This window comes from Gadus morhua, chromosome 20, assembly GCF_902167405.1.
Source record: "Gadus morhua chromosome 20, gadMor3.0, whole genome shotgun sequence".
Taxonomy (NCBI): domain Eukaryota; kingdom Metazoa; phylum Chordata; class Actinopteri; order Gadiformes; family Gadidae; genus Gadus; species Gadus morhua.
In genome coordinates, this window is record NC_044067.1 from 13,156,043 (window position 1) to 13,179,762 (window position 23,720).

Here is a 23,720-nt window from a genome sequence, read left to right on the forward strand (position 1 = left end):
AGCATTTTCTCCCTTTGTTTAGCGCTTTAAATGTCCCCGTGTTTGAAGGGGGCAATGTAAACAAGACGACAATAGTGTGGCAACCACACTGATAAACATGCCCTGCATTGCCAAACCTTTCCCCGACTCCTGTGGGTTCTCCCCTCTCCACTAGGAGGCGATGAAGAGGAGGAGGAAGCAGAGAGGAGGAGAGCATGGGGGAGCGGACCCCCAAGCACTCTGCTCAATGCCCTGGCCCACGCCCCCCTCAGCTCCTCCTCCTCCACCCTCGACACTCTGACACCAGGTAACATGACATCATCACCGCCCCATGTAACATGACATCATCACCGCTCCATGTAACATGACATCATCACCGCCCCATGTAACATGACATCATCACTACCCCATGTAACATGACATGATCACCGCCCCATGTAACATGACATCATCCCCGCCCCATGTAACATGACGTCATCACCACCCCATCTAACATGACATCATCACCACCCCATGTAACATGACATCATCACCACCCCATGTAACATGACATCATCACCAACCCATGTAACATGACATCATCAACACCCCATGTAACATGACATCATCACCACCCCATGTAACATGACATCATCACCACCCCATGTAACATGACGTCATCAACACCCCATGTAACATGACATCATCAACACCCCATGTAACATGACATCATCACCACCCCATGTAACATGACATGATCACCACCCCATGTAACATGACATCATCACCACCCCATGTAACATGACATCATCACCGCTCCATGTAACATGACATCATCACTACCCCATGTAACATGACATCATCACCACCCCATGTAACATGACATCATCACCACCCCATGTAACATGACATCATCACCGCTCCATGTAACATGACATCATCACTACCCCATGTAACATGACATCATCACCACCCCATGTAACATGACATCATCACCACCAAAGGTTAAAATGATCCTATGTCCTTCAGAACCACCAGTAGAGGGGCAGAAGGAGGAGGAGGGACAGGGAGAGGCGGAGAGAGAGGAGCAGAGTGAGGGAGAGGAGGAGTTGGAGAAGGAGGTGCAGATGAAGGAGGAGTCAGATGTGGAGGTGGACGGCGATCGTCTGGAGCCCCGGTCTGACGACGATGACACGTGAGTCTGGTTCTTCATCAGTGTTTGAAATAGGGTTACTTATTACTTAAAACTCTAGACTCTAAACAGCCAACTGGTTCAAAACAGAGGAGCGTTGGAGGTCGCAGGTCTGGATCATTCCTGTGTTCTCAGGGTCCCGTGTTTACTAGGCACAGAGTGGGGACATGACAAAGGGTCCTATGTTCCCCAGAACCCAATGCTAACTTTATCTCTCTCTAATCAGAAAACCATGCTAGCTCTAACTCACATGAAGAATAGTTCACTAGCTCCGTCTCTCTCTACCATCAGGAACTTTGAGGAGTCTGAAGACGAGCTGAGGGAGGAGGTGGCCGACTCCATGAAGAATCTCTTCATCATGGATGAAGATGAAGACGAGGAGCCCGGAGAGAGAGAAGAGATAGATGGAAGGATAAAGAAGGAGGGAGGGGAAGATAAGGGATGTGGGGACCCCAGACCAACACAGGCAGAGCCAGACAGCTACCCATTGACCAAGGCCCCTCCCTCTTCAACCGAGGCCCAAGATGAGGGGTGTGGGGGCCAGCCCGAGCATATAGGTGACCCTCAGACATCAGATGAAGCCTCCTCCGAAGACGACGGTAAATAGATCAGGATCATATATAGACAGGTCTTCACTGAGAGGGTTGGTGGAAAGACGCATGTTGATGGAGGTTCTAGGAAAGGAATTTCATCACATCTGCACATATATTCCTCAAGCTTTACTTAAATTTGAATGTATTTATGCAACCAATCTAATAAATGATTCAAATGGAATCCAAAACGTCTGTCTCCTTCTGTTAAGTAGCAACAGAATAGATTTGGTTCTATTGACTCGTCGTTCTGATTGGTCTGCGCAGAGCAGGTGCCTTCCCTGTGCTTTCATTAGGGGCTTAGTTTGTTAAGCATGTCTCATTACCAACTAGTTGCGCTTGTTTAGAACTTGAATAAGAGTGATAAATGGAACCAAAGTGTTTATTAAAGACAAGGGAAGATAATCAACACCTCAAAAATACAGATTCATTTACACATTTTAATTAAATATGCACAATTATCCAACACAAATGGGATGGAAGAAATGACATTTAAACAAGCGGTTATTTGAAGAGCCGCCTGTAGAGGAGGAATGTAAAGGAATAGGATCAAGCACAGTGACACTTTAATTTTAATTAACAACATCAACCCGCTCTGCAGCCATTCAGAAACTGTAAAATGTGATTGGCTAGGGCAGAAATGATCTGCCAATGAGCATGCGGGAAAAATACAGAGGTAAGACATACAGGAAAACAGATTTTGGTTTCTGATTTTAACTCGTTACATATAACTTATAGAACTTCATGGTTCGATTGTCTCTTGGTGGGCCACTTGTAGGAGTAACCACCACTAAAATGTATTTTCCAATTAACAACTGATTGGTACTGTTCATCCTCTCTTTAAGCCTGGAAAACAGCCTCTCTCTCCTCCTCAGATCCTGTTACTTTCTGTAAGCGTAGCTAGCAGAAGCATTTGCGGTTAGCTGGTGCCACTTCTACAACTTTTAAGGACATGCTAGTTTCTTACTGTTAGCAAGAGATAAAGTTACTGTAGGGTAGTCAATCGGTCGCTATGGAAACCAGGACGGGGTAACCATGGAACCTTGACGGAATCGCCATAGAAAAGCGATAGTTGCCAGCTAAACAATAATCGATGGCAATGGAACCGTTGTCAAAGCCTCCATGGGGACCGGAAGAAGCCCCCCTTCAGGGCCGGACTCCAGCCATCAGCGGCTCTGTGGCGGACAGGAAGCAGGACTCAAACTCGTGGTCGGAGAATCGCTCGACGGAGAGCCGCGCGTTGCGGCGCATCTCCAGTCGCTCGGCCGCCGGCAGTGCCAGGATGGTCTCCATGGCGGCGGCGTAGCTGTCGTCGCTGTCGGCCAGGAAGCCCGTCTGGGCTCCGTGGTGAGGAACTACGATGTCCAGCATGGGGCCTCCGGATTTGTGGGCCAGTATGATGGTGCCTGCTGCCATGCACTCTACCACACCTGCAGGGAGAGGGAGGGGAGAGGTTAGCGCTGGAAGTGTCGAGGGTTAGCAGTGGTTAGAAGCTCGCGTTGGCGCGCTCACCTATCCCGAAGTGTTCGTTCCACATGGTGTGCAGGCCGATGGTGGCGCTGACCAGCTCCTTCTGGAGCTCCTCGTAGGGAACATTGAGTCTAAACTCCACGCGGTCGGCCACGCCCAGCTCCATACACAGCCCCCTCAGCATCAGCACGCGGTCCTCGTCCTCCTCGTTACGGCATCCACCAATCAGAACCAGCTTCAGGGACTCCCGCCCCTCGGGCCCCTCCGCCTCCTTCCTGTCCAGCAGCTTCCGGAAGGCCCGGATCTGGAGCTGGTGGTCCTTCTCTGGCCGGAACTGCCCCACCGAAACAATAGAGTGGCACTTCTTGTCCCCCGCCCCTCCACTTCCCACCACCCTTCCTGTTTCCTGCCCAAGCTCCTCCCACCCCTCCTCCTCCTCCTCCTCTGGCTCCTCCTCCTCCAGAGGGAGCTCTAGGAAGGAGCGGACATCACAAGGGGGGTACACGACGCTGGTGCGGTCGGGGGCTCGCCACAGCGCCAGGATGTGGCCCAGCGTCCAGGTGGAGTTGACCATCACCAGGTGACTGCAGCCACCGGCCAGGCCGTACAGCAGGGCGAACAGACAGTAGTACAGCACCTTCACCGCACTCAGCACCGGGTTGGCAGAGATGTAGTCGGCGTTGTTGAACCTGCAGAAGGAGGTGCCTCCTTTTTAGCATATGCTTTTGAGAGAAAGAGCCTTGCTTATGGAGCGAGGATGATGTGAAATACAGATAGTGAGAGCATAGATTAGGTAGAGTAGTTACAGAGAAATCCCAAGTGCTGCACAACCTACTTTCTAAAAATACAGTGCAGAGTACCTGTAGGAATCAGAACACAAGGTTTCTGAATTTGGATTTGAACAGGCTGTGTTCTGAAGACCAAAAGGAAGCCCTTAAGCTAGAGCTCTACTGCTAGATGTTCTCTAAAGACCCCTGCCTTCATTCATTGGACCTCTAAAGCGGAGGTTCTGGTGGTTCTCACCTGGGGTTCCTGTTGCGCACCACAGACAGCATGTCGGTGCTGACGGTAGGGTAGTGCACGTAGCTGGCCACCATGCACCCTCCAAGGTAGCGGAATAGTGGCATCGTGAAGGCGTACCCCATCGAGTCCACATAGACGTCAGGGACCAGCGAGGTCAGAGCCTCCCAGCCTGCAACACAAACACAGCCGAGGCAGGGTAGCCTAATGAGTAGGGGGTTGAAGGTTCCAGGTCCGATCCCCAATGACGCAAGTCGGTCAGTAGGAAACCCTGAGCAAGATGCCCTAGCCCCTACTGACCCCTACCAACCTGTATCTGAAGTGGCTTTGGATAAAAGCACCTGAATTAATAAATAGTAACACCAATACACACCAGTGGCGGCTGGTGGTTTTTAAAGTGAGGGAGGAAGGACTGCGCGCTTGGTTGCCATTGGCCTGCTTGCACTGTTGGTGTATGGTGGCATAAGAATGTGAGACTCAAGTTGTTTCAGGGTGTTTTGGTGAACTATAAAATAGCAGGGAGGGAGTTATGTGAACACAATTTATACAAAGCCACCAGTGGCATCACTGTAATTTGAGAAGGAAAGGATGCAAAGCATATTAGTCAAATCAGGCCTACTATTGATTTGTAAAAGTAAATAAAAAAATCTGAGCCTATTATTGGGCCTATTTTTGCCCTCACTGACTGAAGTTATTTAGCTATGTTTATTTTCAGTTACAATTGCTTGTAATGCTACCAGTAAGTCATGCGTACCTAGCAAACCATGTAGCACTCACAACACTGACGTTGCCATTACTTCTGGTGACCTTGATTTTGGGAAGTGGTCTACCTCTTTCTTTGGTCGCTAAAGCCTGCCACACACATAAAGATAATCGGGCTGATTTTGCCCCGATTTTCCCCCTTCCGATCACGGACAGACATCGCCCGATTATCTTAAGCTTTTAAGATTATTTTATAAGATTCTCTTGTAGTGTGTGGTGTGTTAAGAGTGAAATTCGGCCGACAATCGGCTTCGAAATCAGTCGGCGCCGATAATCGTAAGTATTAAACATGTTCAATATTTAAGATTATCGGCGGAGAACGTTATGGTGTCAAACGTCTTGTGTGGGGGGGAAGCCGACAATCGGGAGTCTCCAACGTGACGTAATATTGAATTTAACCAATAAAGAGCGAGCTGACTGAACACGGAATTATAACGAGCTATCTCCATGGCTACGATATCCCTGAATACCACCAATATGGCGAAGACAGTTAAAGTTAAGGGATTTTTCAGTTAGAATTAATCCCGAAACCACCATCATGCAGTCGGTATCCAGCTGGTCCTCCATGAGTTTACACCGGTTTACACTCGCTCTTCTTCACTTCTTCTTGTAGTTAGTTCAATGACTATTTTTGGTGTGACTGCCCCCACAGGTCAGTCAGAGTACTACGTCAGATCACGTTTGTTCACGCGAGATTTCTTGCTTGAGGGACAAGATTCTAGTGCGTCTGAAGACAAATCTTTATGTGTGTGGTGTGCTGTGTTTGGAATATCGCAGGACACCACACACAATACGATCAAAACTGTTAATGTAACCTTAATGTGTGGGGTCTCTCACAGATAAAAAATCGGTTGAGATTTATAAAATCTTTATGTGTGTGGCAGGCTTAACTTAGCACTGTAACTGAATGAATGGAATGCTTTTTGTAATAAGACGTTAACAATGTCCTCCGTTTCCAATGTTTCTTTCCATTGTGCATTTAGGATCTCGCTATCGCAGACTTCACTTGCCCTGCGTCTCTCAGACTGCACCGCGGCAATGCAGACCGGGTTTGTTATTGACAGCGTTGCCAGATTGGGCAGATTTCCCGCCCAATGATCATTTTTCCAGCCTAACATGGTTAAAAGTAGCCCAATTGGGTGGGAAATCAGACCAATCTGGCAACACTGCTCAACATCCAGGGATCCTGCTTATTGGTTCATAGCGCAGACGGATCGATTTTTGCGCGAATCAGACCCCTTAAGGTCCCACCCACTCAGAGGAGGATTTTCCTCCTCTCTCCCATTGAAACCCATGTTATCCACCGGCCGCCAGTACTTTCGGTAAAATGAATGGGAGTGGACGGCGGCGGAGGGAGGACGTTCCGCCCTGAAGTAATTGTCAATAGGCGATAGGGGGTGCTAATGTCCCTTTACCCAGGGAAACGAACATTATATATTCAAAGGCAAAAAATTAGTCATATTTTAGGGCATTAATTCATTACAATAGTCTGGGCAATCTACATTTTTTATTCTCAACAATGTTAGGGAGGATCTTCCTCCCTCTCCTCAATGGAGAAGCCTCCACACAGGAATTCATATTTCTCCAGCTAAAATGAAAACCCCAGACAGAAAGAAATCTGCTGAATTGTAATTCCTGCACTCAACCCTTGGTATGAATCCATAGTTGTGTAGATTGAGACTACAGTGATTAGAAAATATCTATAGTGTAATTGATCATTTGATCAAGATAATCACCGGCATGCCATGACAGAAACAGAGTTTCAAATTGGATTGAACAAGGCAACTAATAATTGATTGGATATCCTTTTGAAACCAATACACAAAAATATAAAGCCTAACTGTGCGTTCACACCAAAAGCTGTAAAGCGTTTTGAGCGACTTTCTATTAGACATGAGCGATAAAGCGATAAAACGCTGAAAACAGCTCAACTCTATGCAAATGAGCTAGTAGCGTTTCGGATGTTAATGACCGCCAGCCAATCGGAATGTAGATGTCTCTCGCCGACGTGGGTCCCAGTAAACATGCGCGAGAACTGTAGTTCCTACCACACATTTGTTCCTTCATCATGGTGCGTGAGAGAATAATTGCGGCTTAATTGCAGGGCATCTTATTTGTCCGCGATTGCATAGCCAACATGGTCTTATTATAGCCCGATCTTTAACTAAAAAACGCATAGAAAGAGTAAATCATCCAGCATATGAATTCAACAATGTATGAGGGCATACTTAATCCGCATTACGCAACAGGGATGGTCGCACAGTAGCCTGGCTCCGCCCGCCTAAGTACTTCCGCTCAATTTGAATTTCCCTTCAGTACTAGGTCTGGACCTGCTGTATGTAATTTGGTTTTCTGGTGCCGCCACAGCGGCCACCAATCAGCGAACAGAGGGCGTGTCTGAGAACAATGACGATAAAGTCGTACGCCAGTTTGAGTTGTTGTTGTAGGTCGGTAGTTGATTTACAATGTGCAATTTTTCCCTGATAAATTAAATTCGACGAACAAAACCTGCAGCTGTCGTTGACGGACATTTTCGTGCAGACGCGCAAGGTGTTTGGTTTGTGTACAACCTGCGCGTGATTCCCGGCGCATGACATACATCACAACAAAACGTTAGCGATTGGTTATGGCAGATCCAGAGTGGCACTGGGCATATCCAATCATTTTAAACTTCAACAGACACCCGCCTTCAAGTGAGTTAACGTTTGTCAATAGATTAGGTCCAGACTCTCTGTACAAATGAAATGAAATGAAGTGAAGTACGAGAGTCTGGTAGAACCAGGCTAGTCGCACAGTGGAATGCTGATGGAAACCAGCGGACGAGCGGTGGGTGGAGATGTGCGCGCATTTCAGAAGCAGGGAGATACTGCACAAAAATCTATTTCTAATTTGTCAGTTTGCCGTGTGTCTGCCTGGCACAAATGCTCCCGTTGAGCGGATCTTTTCCATAATAAACAAAACCACACACACACACACACACACACACACACACACACACACACACACACACACACACACACACACACACACACACACACACACACACACACACACACACACACACACACACACGATAGCGATCAACTAAACTATAATCTAGCATATAAGCAATCGCTCCATTAATTAGTTATTCAGTGTTTCATGTATTAATGCTTATTATTCTTTTTCTATTGACCAAACTTATGACCATCATGGGCCAATTGCTCTGTCAGTTAGCATTGCTGCGCTTTAACCGTACTCCTTAAAACGGAGGTTTTGGAGTTTAACACGCAGCTGCGAACAAGGTTGAACGTGATTGCTGTGTAACGACCCGTACAGGATCAGCTGATTCCCAGCTGACTCGGTTTAAACTGCTTGAAAACCGGAAGTACTCTGATTTCTAGTATACCCCAGCAGATGCAGTCTTAACTTAATGGTGGATGCATTTTGTGCTATAATTACCAACAAAAACTTAATGGGAATGTAAAGTGAACTTTAATATAATAAAACTATAATAAATAAAAACGCTAATAATGTTGACATATATTATGAAATAGTCTAGGCTACTTTTTGTGGAAGTCTGGAATCTGCCCTCACCTACGTCAATCAATTACTTGTCATTGCTAACCATTTTAGTTAAGCATTGACCTTTTTATGTTTCGTTGAATGGTACGATCATTTATTTTTTTTACAGACAAATAATCTGTTCTTTGTAGATTTTTAGTTGGGCACTTTAAGCAACTCCTATATTGTAGCCTGTTTTGTACTGAAGGCCTATCGGGTGTAATAAGTGTAAATGTATCATACCTATTAATAATAATTCAGAAAACTAATTCTGTGTGTGTGTGCCGGTTATGATGGAGCCTTGTTTCATGCTGCAAACTGGTTTAGTCTCCTCTAAAACCACGTCAATGTCGAGATTAGACTAACACGCACAAAATACGCCCTCTAGTGTCTAATGTGAATTTCTCTGAAGACACAGCAATTGAGATCAAGGTAAAACGCAGCTAGAAGTTAAACCACAAGTACATATGACACAGCAATGGGGCTTAGATGTCACGTGACTTCTTTAGTATAAAACCGTGTTAAACTCTCAAAGGTGGCTAAGCTAGCGACAGAGCAATTGCCCCCTTGTGTTTTTGTGGCTCGGCATCAGTGGCAGCACTTGCCTCAACTACGAGCGTGCAGGCAAAAAGCACAGCTCCTTTAAATGGAAAAGCGAAATCGCAAGAGCGATATGAGCTGTAAATATTTTGGACAGCGTTGCGTTTTGAGCTATTCAGCGATTTTGCATCTTTTACAGCTTTGTGTGTAAACGTACAGTTAAACATCCCACATCGGACTTCACGGTCTTTGGCAAAGTTGCATATTGTATTGAGGGAATAATGAGAGCCAATCAAGCGATGGTATTAAAACAACCAACCCAGGACCACCACACTGTAGACCCAGACCTCCCATACATTCAAGGGTGCTTTCTGCTCACCCAGGAATACGGAGCCGAGGCTCTGACCCAGCAGGGTGAAGTGGGGGTAGGACCCGGCCTCGACCATCGCCCGGTGACTGAGGAAGACGAAGGTGATGGGCCGAGGAAGGACTATGTTGAACCTCTGGCGCGCTCCCTCCAGGATCTGCTCTCCGGTCACTCCCTGGTCACCCGTGTAGACGGCAAACGCCACGCCTGGATAGCTAGGAGGATGCAACCAACAGGAAAACGGTTGAACATATCTATTTATATTTCAATAAATATCCATAATGTTTACGTGTTTTATTTTGCTATTCCAATACTACTACTCTTATTTCCTGTCTGTGATCAATAACATTTTAATAAAATACTATATTATACTGTATATATATATATATATATATATATATATATATATATATATATATATATATATATATACTTATTTCTGTACATTTATTTTTGTTTTCGGTTTAATGAATTCTCATCCCTTACTCTATTACTTTTTGTATTTTCTGCTGTGAAAGCTCTAATGTCCCATCTGGGATTAACAAAAGCCATCTCAACTCATCTGAAATGAGTGCGTTAAGGTGCTTACCGGTTCTGCAGTGCTCGCAGGGCGCACCACAGCACTCTCTCCCCACCCCCACCCCCGTTACAGTAGGGGTGGAAGAAGGCGACCATTGGTTTCTTTCCGTCGGGTCCCCCCCGGGTCCCCCGGCGGCCCTGCAGCCATGCCCGAATCCCTAGAACCACCAGCCCCATCAGCAGGCTCAACACCAGGCTGAGATAGATGCAGGGCAGCAGCAGAGACCAGAGCAACCTGGTTGGGTTTAATTAAAGCAAATATGAGGTGATTACAAAGGCTCATATTTTAATATGATTTATCTTTTCCATTTTTGTCATACTTAAGGACATTTTAAATACTTTCTACTTTCTAAACTCAAGGTCCAGCGATCTTTCCAAACTTGTCTTGTAAAACTTGTGTTTCCAAATGCCTGAATAATATGTTTCAGGGTTCTTATAGGTCTTACACACAGGAGACCATTGATTTAAATAAAATATTTGTAGAAATGTTATAATTTAATCGTTGACAGGATAAGTGCAACGTTTAATTGTATGCAACGTATGTATTAGGTTATACACTATTGACAGTGTTAACGTTGATGCCATTCATTCATGCCACCACATTCACAGAGTTCCATTACATAACATTATACATGAAATGACAAGACATCACATCACATTATACACTGCCGAGCCGTCATAATCAGACACGTTGCGATGAAACAGTCACCTGTATGAGGTCGGTAAACAATGTTTAATCTAGTTCAAATGTGGATGATCTTTGTGCTTTAATTGATAGAGTACACGTTTGAAGCCTTTAAATACGTGTTTTAAGTAAAGGTTTTACCTGATTATATCGCAGGAACACATTGATAAGTGATGACTATGATCATGATGATGATGATCGTCTCCTTCCATCGTGAAAACACAACAAGACCCCGGAAGTGATCGCGGATTGGCTCGACCTTGTTGTTTACATTCGCGTCAAACGGCTGCTTTCGGTTCTGCCTGACGCTAAACTTTGTTACGCTGAATATGTAATAACAACATTAACGTTATATTTTCTGAACATGCAAAATTTTGGGGAGGCAAAAAATAAATTTGGCTTTTCACATCGCTTCCTGCAGGATGATCTAACGTCAGAAAGTAAATTAACTTCATAGTTGTTCTTAATCTCATATATTTAAGAAACACTGGTGGGCCATAAATCACTATAGATAACAGAGGTAAGAATATGGAGGAGATACAACTTGAAAAAAAGAATCAAAGTCCATGATATAATTTATTTTATATTCCCTTTGAGACTAAAAATCAAGTACAACAATATAAATTTGCTTTATTGACCCTTCAGCCATTTTTGGTCCCATTTAAAACCAAGATGGCTGCTGGGTGAATACGACCAAAAGCGGTTTCCGTTTCTGTCAGTGTATTATAAAAACAGGGCTTTGATGGGCCCCTATAATGAGCTTCAGGGCCTGAAGCCACCAGGGCTCCTCACAGACCCCATGACGGCTCCCCTTAGACAGAAGGAGGGGGGAGGAGGGAGGAACCTTGGATCTAGTGAGAGAGAGAGAGAGAGAGAGAGAGAGAGAGAGAGAGAGAGAGAGAGAGAGAGAGAGAGAGAGAGAGAGAGAGAGAGAGAGAGAGAGAGAGAGAGAGAGAGAGAGAGAGAGGAGAGATAGATAGATACATTTAGGAAGAAATGTAAATGCAAGAAATAAATGTAAACATTACAGATAGCTGAGGTAGACATTATTGAGGGTATATGTAACATTACTGAAATGATCCATTACATGTATGGCAGGTATAGTTGTAAGGTGGGATATTAGGTAGATAGAATGGTAGGCGGGTCGGTATATGGTAGGTAGCAGGGTAGATTGGTAGGGAGGCAGAAAATGAGACAGTTAGATAGATAGGAGAGGAGGTAGGTAGTTAGGTGTTTACCTGTACGGATGATTTGAAGCAGGGGTATTCTGGGTAATGTGCGTGCAGGTCTGAGGGGGAAGCCGCCCACTGCTGTGCTGGCTGGCATCGCCTCTGTGGGCGGAGCTTCCAGCCTCCTGCTATCGCTCACTGGAGCCGGTCGCTTCCCTGGGACCACAGGAGGTACACCTCACTGTAGTTACTAATCTACTGACAAACTATTTCACTAACAAACTAACTCACTTCACAATTAACTAGCCATGAAACCAACCAACCAACCTACCGATTAACTAACCCTGACCTTTATCCTTCTTGAGCATCATTGAACACCAAAACTACACATGGGATACCTTGGTTGATTAAGTATAAAACGCTAGCATTTAATGTAATAAAGTAACAACACAAAATATCCATAAGGCAAATGAATAGATCCCTGTGATTTTCAATAATTGTTTATTGGTACAACCAAAATGTTAGCAGAGCCTCTCCAAATGCCTGGAGAGTTTGGCCTGAGAGTATTAGCCATAGTTGTCAACCCACTTCACTTCAAAAGTAAGCTACCTGCATGGATTCTGGGAGATTGGAGGGATTTCACCGGGTGAGGGACTCGTTCTGCAGGGAGGGGCCTCCGTAGAAGCTGTGGACCCTCTGATGACATGATGATCTCCACAGGAGAATCACCCAACTGTAAATATAAACATTATTATCAAACATAAAGAACATTAGCTTTAGAACTTAAAGGACCCCTGCAGGGCCCTAGCAAGGGATTGCACATTTTTATTACATTTCTGGACGATAAACCCAATATTGGTGCAAAACTATACACATAAATACAATATCTGTGCCCAAATTACCTGGCACTGGTAGTCTTGAAATAAGAAAAATCACAAACCTTTGTAAGCACCAAGTGTAGGGGGATTCCCCCATGGAAAATAATTGTGTTAATATTGGGGAAATGCAATTTTTGGGTTGTTGTATTTACAATATGTGAAAAAAAAATTATATAGGCCTATTATTTTTGGTTAAATTAATTATAGCTGGTGCCCTCATAGCTGGCTATGCCGATGGCCTTCAGAGAAACACGCGCGCTGAGGGTGTTTTCCAACTAAGCGCCGGTGGGCCGACTGATCGTGAATCCATATTGTTTTACCGGTCCTGTCTGTCTCTTTACCGGTCCTCTTTGTGCAGGTCAGTGAGAGCGTGCTGATTGCGTGTTCAGGGACTGGGCTGACTGGCTCACCATCAATGCGCGTTAAGGTAGCGCAAAGCAGATGACCAACGAAAGAGACGGAGAAGAACATTTAATAAAGGAAAGGTAGGCCCGAAGTAATGAGAGAAAAAAGGAAGCAGTCATTATGAAAGGGCTCAGTCGTGACTAACCGTTTTGGACCAAGCGGGAGACGAAGGGAACCAGTGGATTACTCCGGTGCTGAATTTATTTCCCAATAGCCTACATAGCGCATTGGCCCACACTCTGAGTCTGGGGTGAATCTTATGTATTGATTGTTTCCTTCTAACTTATTACCTCTGAACCTGTGCCTTAGTAACAAGCAAATTAACTTCATAATAGAGGCCCAAAGTGAAATGCGAAAAGATTTCATGTCTGATGAACGAATTCTGAATGAATTCATGAATTCATGAATTCTGAAACTTTAAATGATCAGAACGGCGAAGAGATCATGATGATAAATAGGCTACATCGTCGTCAACACGACGCACATCAACATTGTTATAAAAATTCCCCTCAAGAAAATCGAAATGCTGAACGAAAGCATTGGTCTTAAATTAAATGCTTGATCATGTAACAATGTGTGGACGAAAATAATGAATAAAGACCTACTGCCACCTCTGTATGCTTCCTGGTTGGGCTTGGTAACGGCCATAGCAACCGCTAGTCACTCCTGTCTGAATAAATGTGTATGCCCGCGTGTGTGTGTGCGTGTGTGTGTGTGTGTGTGTGTGTGTCTGTCTGTCTGTCTGTCTGTCTGTCTGTGTGTGTGTGTGTGTGTGTGTGTGTGTGTGTGTGTGTGTGTGTGTGTGTGTGTGTGTGTGTGTGTGTGTGCGTGCGCGCTCGTGTGTGTGTGTGTGTGTGTGTGAAAACTCTGAATGGTGCTTCAGATACACCGTCAGTTAGGATACTTAAGTTAGGATACTTATTATAGGTTACTAGACTGTATGGATTAGGTATACAGACAAACAGAGCTTTTGTAACCTGTTGTCTCCAATCTCCAATCCACGTTTAGGTGCCTTGCTCAGGGACACGCGACACTAGGAGGAGCCTGAGGTCAAACCGTCAGGCTTGTTACATCCTGAGCTGGTTTCAACCTCAATGAGGTATTGCGTATCCTCAGTCCTCTGTCCCTTGTTGGCTGTGTGTTATGGCCATATAAAGACAAGCATCAGTACTTCTTCTTTATGTGATGTCACTTCCGTCTTGGTAGGTCCTTATAGATACCCTGTAGCGCTCAGGGAGTGGGGAGACTGACCGAGCCATCTTCAGACACATACACAACTTCCCAGCACGCTCAGGTAACACACACACATACACCCTCTCACACACACACACACACACACACACACACACACACACACACACACACACACACACACACACACACACACACACACACACACACGCACACACACACGCACACACTCACACAGACAGGTGAACAGCATACATGGCAGTTTATTCAGGGTATTTTTTTGTATAGTATATGATGTACAGTATATGATGGCTATATCTCTGTAGTAATCGGCATTTATCTACATTACTATAGATTCATCCTACAGCTGAAAGGAGAAAGAATGTGATTTATTTTACAAAAAAAACTGTCTACTAGGGTGGTCAATTTTTTTGATCAATCTTTTGTTTGAATGGCTAATGTTTTAAACTGGTCTCATGTTTTAAGGTTTTAGGCATGAAAGACATCAGGTAATGTGATGAATAGCTTTTGTTTGGTAATTGAAGACTCAACACTGTATTGCCATTCAACAAGATACTTTTTTTTGTCTTATGTTGTTTAAAAATATTATACAAATAATATGAAAAAATTGACTGCTTTCCAAGGGTAATCCTCCCTTTACCTAAAAGGACACGTCTTCCACCCATCTAGCTTGTTTCTACAATGATGCTGTTAAGGCTTTAAGTGATTTAGTCTCAGATGTGCAGTATAGTATTTGACTACAATATTATGTACAAGGACATCCTCATAACAAGGCTGCATCCCTGTAAGAAAAACACATTTTAGTGATTAAAACAGTGAAAAAAACGTAAGCATGCTGTAAAGTGTCATCAATTAGCAGCTAACATGCTATATGGATGTTATAACCGAGTCTCTTTTTTGAGAGCAGAACAGCTTGAGACCCAGGAGGAAGTCTGTGGTTTCAATCTTCCTCTGTAAAACGGAAGAAAGAAACTCTGCAAAGATTAACTGAAACTAGTGCTTCAGAGCTCTTCCTGTTGTTTCAGACCCCAGGCTCATGTTAAATTCTGCCTTCGCTGAACTAACATCGACATCATGCTATATATGACTGAACTCAGAGTTCAGATAAAACACAGCCAACTTCACTTCTGATTTTATTAAAATAAATAACAAAGTGGTAAAACTTGGTCAATGAAGCCAGGGATTAAGGTTACAACTTTAACAGACAGGGTTGATGTCAGCCTCTAGAGCTGTAGGTGTGATCGGAGGTTGACAACAGAGGAATTGACTCATCTGTGTTTTCACACCTTAAGACATAAGGAGGTGGAAGAGCTCTACCACTCTCTCTACATCTTCACTCTATCTGTCCACATTATCGGCCCAAATGTGAAGGGATGGAGGGAACAAGAACTGTCTCACTTTTGTCATGACATCATCCATCATGTGCTGCAGTATGGAATTGCATTTGCTTGTGCTCTTCTGCTTTTGTGGAAAAATCCCCGTTTCACCATGTCACTCCTCACCCTCTCCAACACTTCACCCTCACAGTGTTTTCCCAGGCGTTCTCTTCTCAGGATTGAATGCCTGGAAAAGAGTGCTTCAAAAATATGTGTTATTGCCGAGAGAGAGGAAATTTCCAAGAATGTTTTCGAGGAATCAATATTAATTTAATATTGATTCCTCTCAAACATTATTTGACATGGCTTTAGAGGCGAGAGAGTAGGAGGGATTTCTAATAGAGGGATATATCCTTTGTCAAATTCATAGTAAAATAACTCAATATTAATTCTCTTTGGTTTTGTTCTCATTATCCTTGCTCCGGGGACTTCAACATAGGAACACAGGAAGAGAAACTGTTGTGGTTGACTTGTGGTAGATAATCCTATATGACCCTCTCTCATCCTCTCTGTCTAATAAACCATCTCATACCGCACCCTCTCACACTTCTCTCCGCCCCTTACATATATTCAAACATGATAGCCCATATCAGCAACATATGATCATGTGGTTAACTTAAACTAAAGCAAAAAAATTGGCAAAATGTATGAAGTTTAAATTCTGCAAACTAATTTTAGCTGTTGGCCTTGCGCCATGAATAGAAGTTCCTCCTTGTTGTAACACTCAAGACTTCATCACAGAACAATATCACATAAACAGTGTGTAGACTATTACAGACTGTGTATCACAGTACCTTAGCTACATACTTCACCACAGTACCTTAGCATCTGACTGTATATCCTGATAACTTAACAACAGACTGTTTAACAGTACCTTCTTTAGAACAGAATGTATCACATCTTCTTAACACCAAACATTATATCCTAAAACTTAGAACAGAATGTATCACAGTACCTTAGAAAAAATATGTACAAATGAGTCATTCAGCATTCTCAGATACTGCTCTATTTCAGTCACTGTGTTAATTCAGAGTAGGATACATTTTAAACTGTCGATGCGGCGCTGTGGTTTCAGACCTGCATCACTAGGCTCCAAACATGTCGACGCCGGCCCCAATTTCAGCAGAGGAGCAGGAGGAACTGAGAGAGGCCTTCGCCAAGATCGGTGAGATGAATCACACACTTCCCCCTTCTGCTTTTTTCTTACCAACATGTTTCTGAAGATCGATGGGTCTTTGCAACCTCATTTTTACCCTCTGTAATATCATGGCTGATGCAAACAGCATCATGCATGTAATAACATGGTGCTATGTTAAGCTGCTTACACTATTATTATTATTTGTTATTATTTTTACAATACTTTTTTCAAATGTTTACAAATCAATATCATACAAAGACCAAGAAGATAAATGCTGAGGGACACCCTTGCTCGATCTACTACTATTATGGTTACTGTTTTAGTAATTTAACTGAGACTTCTATCCAGAAGTGCTGCTGTGAATTCAGACACGTAGCATGAAAGGGGAAGGGCCAAGCTTGGAAAGAGAGAACTACTTCCTAGATCTTCTATTTCTGCTGAAATACCCGCAAAAGTGGAACTAGTGTCCCAAATCGACTTCGCGTAGCGCCCCCTCGCTTACATTAGAAAATAGTCGAGCTTGATGATTCACCTTGAAGGAGCACGTGGTTAGGGGGCGTCTTGTCCAAGGTTTCCCAAAGGTTAGACTGTATACATTGGCTTCATGCACAGAACCGTGAACCTTTTCCTGCTTCCGCAGACATGGACAACAATGGGTTCATCTGCAAGAACGAGCTCCATGAGCTCTTTAAGGCGGCCAACCTGCCGTTGCCGGGATACCGCATCCGAGAGATGGTCCAGGAGCTGATGAAGACCAGCGAACAGCTCACCTTCGACCAGTTTGCAGAGGTCAGTCCAACCATGGCTACTCAACAAGCCCAAAACCTGCCCCAACCAAATCCACAATATACCCATTTGAAATAGTTCAAAGCATTGCAATGGACTAAGGAGTTGTTTTAATTCGGAACTACAGTCCAATTTGATTTTCATGCTCAGTATTTCGCTGTTAATAGTTATTCAGTGATAGTCATTGGCATTATTTTGGTCATTTCTATGATCGTTCAGTTGCACTATACAACGATGTGGGGTCAGAGAACTGGCGTTACTTCAGCCTAGAGCGCTCTGAATCATGGTGGGTAGTTCTGTATGATCAGAACTCCAGCCAACAGGGGAATACAACAGCAGCACTATCAAACATCTGTCCTGGTTCTACAACAGAAGTTGCTGACCGCTGGTGCGATTCTTCCTCCCCAACTTTCTTTCTCTTTCTTAGATTGTTCAAGGGCTCAAGAGCACTGAAGTAGCCAATACATTCAGGAAGGCCATCAACAAGAAGGAGGGAATCAACGCCATTGCCGGAACCTCCGAACAGTCTGGAACACAGCACTCTTACTCTGGTCAGAGGTCACACACACACACACACACACACACACACACACACACACACACATAGACACACACACACACTTTTATTTCGCATCTGGTGAATAATGTACATCTTTATCTTATATGTTTATATATAAATGCGTTCCACAGAGGAGGAAAAGGTGGCCTTCGTGAACTGGGTGAACATGGCTCTTGAGAAGGATCCGGACTGCAAGCATCTGCTGCCCATGGACCCCTCTAGCAACCAGCTGTTCACAGCTGTGGGGGACGGCATCCTGCTCTGGTACCACTGCCTTCATATAGTCTTACACACCGCCTCATCTGTTCTCTATGACTGAGAGGTTTTCCCAGACCTGAGTGAAGAGTTTCCCCCAAACCTTTAGGAATTCCGATTAAGATCAAGAGTTGGCCAAATAGAATATCTTATTGGTTACTCAGACTGTCTAAAATGTGGTTGGACAAAATAACTATTGAAAAATTAACCTCTTTTTGTCTCTGGTTCGTTAGTAAGATGATCAACCTTTCGGTCCCGGACACCATAGACGAGAGAACAATCAACAAGAAGAAACTCACTCCCTTCACCATCCAGGTAAGATAAGCTATTCCCCCTCCACCATCAAGGTAGATAGGCTCCTCCCATTCCATTCACAATCAAGGTGAAGGAAGCGGAGGTTGTGTGTGCATGTGTCATTTATATGTGTCTCTGTATCATGTGTGTTATGCATATGTATCAACAGGAGAATCTCAACTTGGCTCTTAACTCCGCCTCTGCCATCGGCTGCCATGTGGTCAACATTGGAGCTGTAGACCTGAAGGAGGGCAGGCAGCACCTGGTGCTTGGTCTGCTATGGCAGGTCATCAAGATCGGCCTGTTCGCCGACATCGAGATCACCAGGAACGAAGGTGTGTGTGTGTGTGTGTGCGCGTGCGTGTGTGTGTGTGTGTGTGTGTGTGTGTGTGTGTGTGTGTTTGTGTGTGTGTGTGTGTGTGTGTGTGTGAGCATGTGCTTGCGCATGTATCTGCACGTGTATTATACTTGTGTAAGCATGTATTCTGGATTGTGGTAATTCATTTTTTTTGTTCTATGTGATGTGTGTTTGCGTGTGTGTGTGTGTGTGTGTAGCTCTGATGGCCCTGCTACAGGATGGAGAGAGTCTGGAGGATCTGATGAAGCTCTCCCCAGAGGAGCTGCTCCTCCGCTGGGCTAACTATCACCTGGCAGAGGCCGGCTGCCCAAAGATCAACAACTTCAGCTCGGATATCAAGGTACTGCATGCAAATGTGCTAATAGATACACATGCACATATATACACATTCACTCAATTAATGATGAATTGATGAATGGCTCATGATCTATGAGTTATTCTTAATGGGTTGTGTTTATATGTCCTTGTGGATGTGTGTGTGTGTGTGTGTGTGTGTGTGTGTGTGTGTGTGTGTGTGTGTGTGTGTGTGTGTGTGTGTGTGTGTGTGTGTGTGTGTGTGTGTGTGTGTGTGTGTGTGTGTGTGTGTGTGTGTCTCTGTGTGTGTTTGTGCATGCGTGTGCTTGTCAATGTGTAGAACTCCCAGGCCTACTACAGCCTCCTGAACCAGGTGGCACCCAAAGGAGATGAAGATGGCGTGCCAGCCATCCCCATCGATATGACAGGCCTCAGGGTAGGGGCACACACCTCCACATGCACTCGCCTCCAGCATATTTGACCATTTATTCATTAAGCAGATCATTTGATCCAAAGTCACTTACAGTGTCTTCAGAGACAGGTCATCAATAAGGTTAGGGCATCCTACTCTAGGATTCCTAAAGGTTCGGCTGGAAACAATGGGGTTGCAGGGAGATGGTTAGGATAAAGGGCGGGAAAGAGGTACCTCATTGATTGATTATTTGGAACCTTGTAATTTATACTTGATAAGTAAGATAATTTGTTATTTTGTTAACTAATGTAAATATTTTGGTCAAAACATTCAATGAGCAGCAGCCCCTATTCAGTGTGCAGGGCGCCGTGGGGGATGTAGTCTAACAAATCAGCTGTAGTAGCGTTGTGTCCTCTGCTGAACCTGACCCTGGCGTGGACCTCTGACCCCTGCAGGAAAAGGAAGACCTGAAGAGGGCGGAGTGTATGCTGGAGCAGGCCGACAGGCTGGGCTGTCGCCAGTTCGTCACTGCGACCGATGTGGTCCGTGGCAACCCCAAGCTGAACCTGGCCTACGTGGCCAACCTGTTCAACAAGTACCCCGCGCTGAAGAAACCAGAGAACCAGGACATCGACTGGAGCTCTATCGAAGGTCCGGAGCTCCAAGTCGCCATGGATTTACATTGAGAAGCCACATCTCTTCATCTCAGATGCGCGATAAATGCTGTGAATGTATCTCCTGTTTCTACAGTTTTTAATGTGTTAACGCGTCGACATCGTGGAGATGTATCCACTCTCTCCACACCAGTCTAAACAGCTTGGTGTTGTGGTCTGGTTCCCCCTACTCACCCCTCTGCTTATAGTTGGGTTGATTCCAGAGATGTTTGGGGTTATATTCCTAGTCTGTTGTGTGAGAGGATTCTGAGCCCCCTCCATGTTTGTTTGTGTTTGTTCTGCAGGAGAGACAAGAGAGGAGCGGACCTTCAGAAACTGGATGAACTCCTTAGGGGTGAACCCTCGCGTCAACCATCTCTATGTGTAAGAAACGCTTGTCATCACTGCTGGGACGACCATGCAGAGGTCTCTAGAGACATGTACTGTAACTGTAAAACATCAACAACGTGCATTTCTGATTCCTATGGCTACTTGTCCAGTTGTAAACTAGTAGGACAACTACTTTTTAGTTTTGATGGCTTTGGTTGTTGCCTCCAAATGGTTGCCTCACTTGTCAGTAACTCAGACTAAACTTGTCTGCTGAATGTTTAAATGTAAATGTAACCACCTGCTGGTGTGTTGTGTTCTTTCAGGGACATCGACGACGCCATGGTCATCTTCCAGCTCTACGAGAAGATCAAGGTCCCGGTGGATTGGGAGAGGGTCAACAAGCCACCTTACTCCCGGCTCGGGGGCAATATGAAGAAGGTAGCTACATGCTAATGCTAGGCTCAATTATAGCCTTTAGACTTAGCAGGACCATGAAGAAGGTTGGCCTCTGCTAATGCTAAGCTACATGCCAACCCTCCAAGCTGGACAGCAACATGAAGAAAGTTAGTTAAATGTTATTGGTTGGTTATATGCTATGCCCAATCTCCCATCTTGTGTCCTCCAGCTAGAGAACTGTAACTACGCGGTGGAGTTGGGCAAGAAGGAGGCCAAGTTCTCCCTGGTGGGCATCGCTGGGCAGGACCTCAATTCTGGGAATCGAAAACTCACCCTGGCCCTCCTCTGGCAGCTCATGAGAAGGTAGCGCCTGCTGCAGACGCCTCCTTAATACTAACTGAGAAGATTATGATGGCTCTATTTTAATTGTTTTGTTTAATATTAGTTCAGTCAGAGTACACATACAGAACTTGTATTCACGGCAGCTCACATTCACCGGTTAATTAATACACACATTCATCCATTCACACACATCTGTCGAATTCATTGTTAGGATGGGATGGTTCCGAACCAGCTTTTGACACTTAGACCAGGAGGGATGGAGGATGAAGGTGTGAAGATCTGGTCCTGATACTGTCTCTCTTCCTCCTCAGGTATACCCTGAACATCCTGGAGGATCTGGGAGACGGGCAGAAGGTGACCGACGACACTATCGTCTCCTGGGTCAACCAGACACTCTCAGAGGCTGGCAAGCCCACCATCTCCAGCTTCAAGGTAGACCCCATACCCAGACACACAGACTGCTACATGCTAACACTAACACCCAGACACACCCACTGCTACATGCTACCGCTAGCTTCCAGAAACCCACTGCCACCTGCTAACAGTCAGATACACCCACTGCTATATGCTAACACCCAGGTCAACTAACCGGTGTGTGTGCGTGTGTGTGTGTGTGTGTAGGATGGCTCTATCAGCAACAGTATGCCGGTGCTAAACCTGATCGATGCCATTCAGCCTGGGTCGATCCGATACGACCTCCTAAAGATGGAAGATCTGACTGAAGAGGAGAAACTGAACAATGCCAAGTAGGTTCTTCACCGTAACCCTTGTCCTCTTTACCTCCTTCTGCATCTTCTTCTCTGTCCCCTGGCACTTCTCCCTCCCCTCCTTTACTGCCTGCGGCTTTACCACCTCGTCTTCCCTTTACTTCTCTTCCTCCTCCCTCACAGCCTCCTAGTGTATTTATGTTAATGATTGCAGGACCTTGTTTTTAACAGTGTTAGATTCCTTTCTATTTGACATCTGAGAACCGGTAAAGAAATAGGTTAAAGAGAACAATCTAGCCTGATATAGTCTGTGGTCCACGGGGCAGAAATGTGCTCGGCCAAGAGTAAGACTCATTCATTTCCACAGTGCACTATGCCTTTACACCCCTAGGCAGCAGCATACCCCATTTGTTCCCTCGCTGTTACATTGTGATGATGTCTCTACAACACAAAGGCAGAACAGACAGCTAAAGCTCTCATTTCTTGTTGCTATTCTGCTGTTGCTAGGTACGCTATCTCCATGGCGAGGAAGATCGGCGCACGGGTGTACGCGTTACCTGAGGACCTAGTGGAGGTCAAGCCCAAGATGGTGATGACTGTGTTCGCCTGTCTGATGGCGCGAGGCATGAAGAAGGTGTGAGGTTATCATGTGAACAGTCTTGCCTGGACTGTTTTTACTAATAAACATATCTATAATATTATATATGTTTAAACATATATATATATCATACTATACATATGATTTCATTATGATATATAATGATATGAGATCCGTCCTAGGCTCAAAATGTGAAATATGGAAAAATATCTGACAGGATCAATAAGATTATTTTTTTAACTCGTACCAAAAGCATTCTATTCAAAGTGAGGTTTTTATCAATGTAGCTGAATCAGAAATGAACAACAAGTGTCTAGTGGTCAATTCATTATGCAATTATGAAGTAGGTTTAGTTCAGATAATGCTGAAGAATGCTGTCTCAACCGAAGTGAGATTCTGAGAATCTGATCCAACTCACAAACATTTTCCGGGATTTGTCAAAATATATGGTGTTATTATTGACTTATTGTGTTTTCAATCAGTATTTTGCCAAAATATGTTCTGGGAATAAACACTTTGTATTCAAAAGTTACTTTCTGATGGTTTTTCTGTGTGAAGGATATACAGAAAAAGTGAAATAGCTTACAGGGAAAATTGGTTAAATACAGCTTACAGGTTTGATTCAGTCTCCGAACACAAATTTGAACTTTAGAAATATGCCCCATGTCACCTGCTCAAGATGTGCATGTTTGTATGAATGAGTATACTGCCCCCCAGAGGTGTAGTATATAACTACACCCAGGAGGGCTGAGATTGCAATAGGTCATTATATCTCTTTGATGCGTACATTACTATTCATGTCAATATCATATTACCTTAATATATGACTACATACACATATATGTGTCTATA

At 44.5% G+C, this 23,720-nt stretch overlaps 3 protein-coding genes across 7 annotated transcripts in view; 2 read left to right on the forward strand and 1 right to left on the reverse strand.

Annotated features, from left to right (window-relative positions):
* Positions 1–1,924, forward strand: part of nek5 (NIMA related kinase 5) — a 10,054-nt gene extending 8,130 nt beyond the window's left edge. For 4 of the 5 annotated variants that reach the window (XM_030343859.1, XM_030343861.1, XM_030343863.1 and 1 more), the window contains 3 exons: positions 155–286; positions 988–1,153; positions 1,442–1,924. In XM_030343859.1, coding sequence (XP_030199719.1) covers positions 155–286; positions 988–1,153; positions 1,442–1,757 — 614 coding nt within the window. In that variant the 3' untranslated portion in view covers positions 1,758–1,924. The remainder of the gene's footprint in view (positions 1–154; positions 287–987; positions 1,154–1,441) is intronic. The other variant, XM_030343862.1, reaches the window with a different exon arrangement.
* A 182-nt stretch (positions 1,925–2,106) lies between these two features.
* LOC115533365 (GDP-Man:Man(3)GlcNAc(2)-PP-Dol alpha-1,2-mannosyltransferase) lies at positions 2,107–10,964 on the reverse strand. The gene is made up of 6 exons (XM_030343865.1): positions 10,848–10,964; positions 10,032–10,256; positions 9,455–9,657; positions 4,234–4,402; positions 3,253–3,899; positions 2,107–3,170 (listed from the first exon to the last, which is right to left on the reverse strand). Exons 1-6 carry the CDS (start codon positions 10,916–10,918, stop codon positions 2,887–2,889), a joined length of 1,599 nt encoding a protein of 532 aa, XP_030199725.1. The 5' UTR covers positions 10,919–10,964; the 3' UTR covers positions 2,107–2,886.
* A 3,381-nt stretch (positions 10,965–14,345) lies between these two features.
* lcp1 (lymphocyte cytosolic protein 1 (L-plastin)) lies at positions 14,346–23,400 on the forward strand. Its single transcript, XM_030343864.1, has 16 exons — positions 14,346–14,452; positions 16,822–16,911; positions 17,525–17,673; positions 18,098–18,221; positions 18,361–18,493; positions 18,718–18,799; positions 18,948–19,113; positions 19,334–19,476; positions 19,771–19,866; positions 20,298–20,493; positions 20,801–20,879; positions 21,149–21,263; positions 21,451–21,584; positions 21,875–21,995; positions 22,185–22,309; positions 22,778–23,400. The coding sequence occupies exons 2-16, from the start codon at positions 16,845–16,847 to the stop codon at positions 22,908–22,910; spliced, it is 1,863 nt and encodes a 620-aa protein (XP_030199724.1). The 5' UTR covers positions 14,346–14,452; positions 16,822–16,844; the 3' UTR covers positions 22,911–23,400.
* Positions 23,401–23,720: the final 320 nt, after the last annotated feature.